Source organism: Sinocyclocheilus anshuiensis, unplaced genomic scaffold, assembly GCF_001515605.1.
Source record: "Sinocyclocheilus anshuiensis isolate Anshui unplaced genomic scaffold, SAMN03320099.WGS_v1.1 scaffold1604, whole genome shotgun sequence".
NCBI lineage: Eukaryota > Metazoa > Chordata > Actinopteri > Cypriniformes > Cyprinidae > Sinocyclocheilus > Sinocyclocheilus anshuiensis.
In genome coordinates this window covers 295475-302402 of record NW_015555841.1, presented here as the reverse complement: position 1 = coordinate 302402, position 6928 = coordinate 295475, and the positions used below count along the sequence as shown (strand labels likewise).

The 6928-nt window shown below is 37.4% G+C and overlaps 1 protein-coding gene across 1 annotated transcript in view; it reads right to left on the bottom strand.

Moving 5' to 3' along the window:
• LOC107675510 (astrotactin-2-like) overlaps positions 1 to 6928 on the bottom strand; it is a 541421-nt gene that overhangs the window by 247631 nt on the left and 286862 nt on the right. Inside the window, exons 8-9 of the mRNA XM_016469894.1 lie at positions 2490 to 2574; positions 1524 to 1598 (exon numbers count right to left, since the gene is read on the bottom strand). Of these exons, the coding sequence (XP_016325380.1) occupies positions 1524 to 1598; positions 2490 to 2574 (160 nt within the window). The remainder of the gene's footprint in view (positions 1 to 1523; positions 1599 to 2489; positions 2575 to 6928) is intronic.

Genomic DNA, 6928 nt, shown 5'->3' with positions numbered 1-6928 from the left:
CCTGTACAATAAGCTGTTTAAAACGTGCATTCTCCCGTTCAATTTCGAGCATCCAGTAATATAATCACACATGTCTTGTGGAGCGCTTTCAGAGTATGCATTTATTTGTCATTTGAACTGTTTGGAAACGGAGCGTAAATGTGGAAGTCCTTCAAAGATTTCTTATCCTGTTGCGCCCTCTATATGACCAGCGACTAGTCGACGTCAAGCTTAAAGCGTCATGGCAGACCATTGAAGTTGACTAGTCGACTAGTCGATTAGTCGGTGCAACCCCTAGTCTACACTGGATGCGAGTGGAGCGGGCCGGTCGGGACAAAATTCGATAGAATTCATTATAATCAGCGATGCTGTCTACACTGGATGCGGTGCGGCGCGACATGATAAATCCCCGACAGTAAACTGCTGCCGCGTTCTATTTATGACGTACTGACACAAAGTTCAAGTGATTTTTAACGGTCCAGTGTAGACAGACTTTAGCTGTTGCGGCGTGGCGCGACAACTGTCGTGTCCGGTGTAGACACGGTGTCAAACACCAACAACTTTTGCTTCTATTAATGCATTTTTATGTTTGCATCACATAACTAGCTTCACAAGTATGGATTTCCTGCATAGTAAACTTGCTCAGAAGTGCACCTGGTACAACATTGCACTTGTGATGTGAAGTGCTTGGGTCTGAAAAAATAGATCAAGGACTTGTAGAAGCAAACTAAAACAGCATGGTTTCTTCAACTAATGTGTTGCCATGGCATGGCAAATTAATTGCCATGCATTAACCAACATAATAAAATGTTGCAGCAATCACATATAACTGTTTCAAAGAAAATTGAACACATTATTTAGCACTGTGAAACTGCAAAATAAGTATATATTTTTAGAAAAATGTACTTGCCTATGTAAATGTACTTGCTTATAGTGCCTCTTGTGGATGTGTCATGCAAAGTGTCTGAAAAGTGCAGCGAAATTTACCTGTATTTTATGTTTTTGAGAAATGTAGTCACATATTTCCAATGAGTTTGGTTAGAAAAATCAACATGCAACATTCAGACTGCAGTCAGGCTTGCTGCAATACATGTGATGAGTTACAGCAGATATTTTAAGGGCAGAAGCATTTTAGACTGTCACGCCCGCAGGACAGAAACATCGAGAAATCCAAAGTGACATGCTGCGGTTTGTGACCTGTCCTTGTTCACTTTCTATCTCCACCATTTTCTTGAGAACATGAAAAATAAATATATGGACACACTAAACACTCACAGTGGTACTAGACGCTGCTTTAAAATGGAAAGAGGCCCAGGGCTCTGGTAGATCTCCCTCCTCTTTCAGGTGGAACATGCCTAGGGCAATTCCTACCAGGAAACCCACAGCGCTGCCCCGCAGGCAATCTGTGAAGTCCTGTGTTCAGTATGAGGGCCGCTGACAGCAGGCAGGGAGGCCCTGCCTGGACTGGGACACCCCAGGGACTGTTGTGTTTAGCATGGGACCTTATTTTAGAGGACAGACAGGTGGGGAGATCTGGTTCTTACCTGAAAATCTTCTCTGGAGCCTGTTCGCCTGTGACAAGGTCGTAACCTCTTTCCAAGTTTGAGTAAGGCCACGGACTGTGGGACAAACACACAAAAAGGCTTTGTGAGTATAAATGCTAAGGGTTTCAGCTGACAAATTATAATAGTAACAGTAATTAACTAAATCAAGTGTGTCCAATCCTACTCTTGGAGGGCCAGTGTCCTGCAGAGTTTAGTTACAACCGTAATTAAATACACCTGAACCAGCTACTCAGGGTCTTCAGGATAATGAGAAAATTCTGGTGTGCTGGAGCTAAACTCTGCAGGAAGGTGGCCCTCAAGGATCAGAATTGTGCACCTCTGAACTAGAGTTTCACATTTTCTGAAGAAAATGTCAGAGGTGCTTATCCAAAGTGGCAAAAAAAAAGTATATTATGATGCTAGGATGTTGTGGTGTTTCTAGGGTGTTGCTAGGTGGTTGCTAAAGAGAACTGGGTGGTCGTTAGGTGCAGTACGGACCACTATGATGCTATGGTGTTGCTATCCAGTTGCCAGTGCTGGGTAGATTACTGACAAATTGTAATCTGTTACCGATTCCAAATTACATGACAGAAATTGCAGTTAGTAACACAACCATTACATTACATATTTTAGGTAATATTATCAGACTACTCTTTGATTACTTTTAGATTACTTTAGACCTAACTTGTTTAAATTACCTGGAGGTGTGACAGCTGTTGTTAAGTGTAACACTGTCCTAGGTTTTTTTTTTCTTTTAAGTCTCAGACTGGAGTCGACTTCTGGGCTGCTGTGATTTTTTATTTTTTTATGTTTGGACCAGCTGTTTGCTTGAGTGAGTTCATTAACATGCGCCACAAGAGTCAGGAAGAGTAGTTACTACACTTGGCATGAGGTGAGGTGATGAATCGTATCTCTCTCTCTTTGGCCTATTTGTGAGGCGTTGACAGAGTGGTTTGCAGCACTCACCCTTCATTGCGGCCCCAATCAGTGCGGACGCAGAGATGTTTATGCTCGGGGTCAGGGGCATAACCTTCCAGACAGCTGCATTCCCCTGCAGAGAGCACAACACAGTGACAGATTATGTTCATTTATCCCTCTGGCAAATCAGCTGCATGTCCATGTGGCACCCTGTGCTATCGCACACACATGGATTTGCTCCAGACAAAAGGTTTTCAAAGTACAGTTTGTCCTATAAGCAGTCAAGTGAAGTGGGAAGAGTGACATGTGAGAGCTGGTTCGGTCTCCGACACCTTCACTATCAGATGGATACATATACATATTTACTTATCTTGAAAGGTATCACAGAGCTACTCAGCTCTCAGTAGGTGATGCTAGGAGTCAAGGATACGAGAATAATATGCCTCCTCAGAGACAGAGGGATTTTTAGGTGAATCTCACAGAAATATGTCCATGTCATATTTCAAATCAACATAAATTAATTTTAAATATCATTAAATGGGAAAATATACTGTCGTGTTAAAATGACATGAGAGTATGGAAGCTTGTTTTTGCCACAAAATAATGCAATTAAAAGGCAATTGCAACCTACATATCTTGCAATCAATATCTTTTTTCCTCAGGATTTTGAGTTTATATCTTGCAATTTTGAGTCAACATCTTTTTATGTTATTTTGCACCAGTTTATAGAATTATGAGGAAAAAAGCCTGAATTGTGAGATGAAATAAATTCACAGTTGTGAGATGTACACATAATTTGAGGGGGAAAAATTTGAAAACGTTGCAATTAACTTTTAATAAATTATTTATTTTAGGCATACATTTTTTTTTTCATAGTGGAAACAAGCTTCCATATGAGACTATAAATGATGAAAGAATTGTCAGTTCATTTCTTCTTAAAAAATATATATTGTGTAGAAATTGTGTAATATATTATGTACATCTCTATGCATTCATCTATTTTAGAAATGAACATGAGGTCTATAAACACAGAACTTAAAAATAAGTTTGCAAATTAATTTCAACAACAAGAAAATAATCAGCATGCCTTAGTGTTACTTTAATATAACCAGAAAAAAAAAACTTTAATATTTGTTTGAGGTCTGGTTTATTTCTGTCACTAAAGTCGCCAATGTAACAAATCATGCAGTAAAATTCTCATAGTTTCCCATTCTGCTTTATTCATGCATATGGAAATCAGGATACTTTCAGAAGTTTCCTAGAGTTTACAAGCTCATGATTCATAAAACAAACCAATCAAAAATATAAAAGTGACATAGGGAAATTAAAACATACTCTAACTAACATACTCTTCAAATTAAAATAAAGGCCAAATCTGAAAAGCAAGAGAAATCAGATAAGTTACAGTAGTACTTCACTTGAATATGAAGGGTAATTTCAAAACCAGCTCTGGCTGGAGGGGAAACAAAACAATAAGAAAAGTCATTTTACAAACCGCAGAGGCAGACATTCATATTTCATGAGCTGGAGCGGTGAATATTAGAAATAATATGCACCCATCTGTACTCCCATTATGATAATGATATTCATCCCATTTAAAGGCTCCCATTTCACGAATTATTCTTATGAAAACAAGCACATTTAGGCACAACTATTGCACTGGAACAAACAGAGAAAGTGAAATAGAAGATGGAGAGGGCAACAGTTGCCAACCACAGCTAACATACAGTAAATACCAAAGTAATAGAAGTAATCTATTGCAATTTATTACACAGCTGTATGGACTACCTAAATTAATTGTGGAATTTGGTAAAACATTTCTGAATAATGACTACTGTCCATAGCTACATGTCCATATACATATATTGTCACGTTGCACACACACGAGGAACGAGGAGACGCTGGAGAACACGTTTAACAAGACTTTATTACCACCAAGGGAGACGAACACAGGAAGACGTTCACACGAAGACGTTCACAGGAAGACGTTCACAGCGGACAGAGAACTTGGGACTGGGAACACTATTTATACACACACACAGGAGGAGGGGATGACGAGACACACCTGGGAGCAATGAAACATCAAGGGAAACACCTGGGACAAATGAACTAAACTAATCAGGACAGGAACAGGAAACTAACCAAATAAGGGCATGGGAAGGCACATGGGGAGCAGGACACACACAAAACATGGAACAGAGTCTGACATATATATTGTTATTTGTAATAATATATTGTTATTTGTACTCTATACCAATCGACAATTCTCTATCGGGTTACATTTGAACATCTTAACTTACACTTCAACACTCTGAAAATGCTAAATAGTTATTCTTACACATGTAATAAAAAGAGACAGAAGCAAAGACATATATGAGTTGCTTAATAGCGCCACTTAACAAAAAATAAATGAAAAAGAAATAAAAAGGAAATAATTACAAATGTCTGGCAGTTAGAGTGAAACTGTACTCTCAGACGTAACAGAAACAATTAGTTTAATAGCCAAGTGCTTAATAATTAATTTGCTGTGAGCGCATCAGCATATGACAGATACCTGTACCATGAAATCAGTACAGGAGCAGCCCTTCTGTTAGACACGGCAGAAAATGAGCCTTTCCATCTTTAAAAATGAAGGTTCAAATGCACTAAAATGCTTCTGCAGCAGTAAGTGCTGGTCCTCCAGATGATGTGCCAATTATTCTGATTTAGAGGTTTCAATCAAACGGCTCTCAATGATGATTTGAGCTATTGTGCAGGTAGATTGCCTATACATGGTCGACCTTCGTCCTAAGGTTATATCTGAAGTGAGTTTGTCTATGCTACTTGGAGAAGTTATTGAATTATTTTTGAACAAACTAAGTTGCAAAGTGTTTTAAGAGACTCTCTTTAAAGGACTCATGTTCAACAGTAAACTGTACAAATAACATGCACCATTCAAGGGCTCCTTACAATAAATACATTAGGCGTTTTCCGCAATGTTTCTGAATGCCTTGACTCACTCTTGTGTTTAGCGTCTAGTGTAAAAAATTTGCTTTGATCACAGCAATAAATGACATTTTACAATATATTCACATAGAAAATAGTTATTTTAAATTGTAATAATATGTCACAATATTACTGTTTTTGCTGTATTTTTGATCAAATAAAGGCAGCCTTGGTGAGCCGAAGGTACTTCTTTCAAAAACAGTACAAAATGACCAGCCCCAAACTTTTGAACGGTAGGCCTATATCTATACAACAAAAGTCAAATATTCTTCAAAATATCATGAATGTTATGCTTTCGTGTTATTATTATTATTATTATTATTAGTAGTAGTAGTAGTAGTAGTTTTTACATTTATTCTGGGAGCTATTATATATTATTTAACAAGCTGTTATATGAGAAAAAAACTCTACAATTTCTACAACATAACTACAGATTCCTTATTTAATATTTACAGATATAATTCTAAATTTTCAATATGATGAAACATGAAACATGGTGGTCTAGCTTATTGAAGTTCACTTTCTAACTGAAAAATGTGTCTTCCTTTCCCTACAAATGCCATTATAGAGGATTATAGAGAGAAACACCATTGTGATTAATACTTATATGATCTTATATGCACCTGAGATTCTGAATTGTCAGAGCCATAGTTTAGTCATGATACAATTTAGTCATACTTTGATCATATGATTAATTTATTTCAAGTATTATGTTCCATTACAAAGACCTCCTACCATCCTTATATTTAACATTCACATCAGTGTTTTTTGATTGTGTGGGTTCTGCTGACATGTGGGATTATTTACATGCTCAAACAACACTGGCACGATGCCTTCTCTTTCTCTCAGCCTGTTTTTATAGGGGTCACAAAATTTATTTTTATAGGGGTTATGAAATGCATTATATTATAATGTTTCCTTATTATCTTTGCAGGGTTTTCCATCTAAAACAGTCATAGTTTAGATGTAAATGGTAATTTTTGAACCTGAATTTAACCTCTGAATTGAACACATTGGAAGGGGTGTGTCTGCTGTGAGACTTCAATGGAAACGTCCACTACTATGATTGGCTATAACATCTTTGCATGTGAAATCAGCATTACATGTGGAACACCCTTGAAAACTTTTTCTACATTTTTACTACAACAGCCGCCAAGATTAACTAATGGTTGAAAGTGTTGTTGATAGTATTATATTTAGAACTACTCCCATTGTAGTGCTGCACTGTAGCCAAACACAGTCATGTCTACTGACACACGAAGATCACAGTCATCTACTTATTGCAATGTCATTTCTGCAATCTCACAAATACTTTTATATAACTAACACGGTGCAAACAGAATGTAAATAAGACACTCGTTGAACAGTGTGAACTGTGTGTTAGATTATAGCAGGAGTTTTGGTGAAAATGCAGAAATCAAATCATGGTAGACTCACGCTGCTCCAGTGATTTTAAAGAGAATGATCTTTGATCATATATATATATATATATATACAGTGGG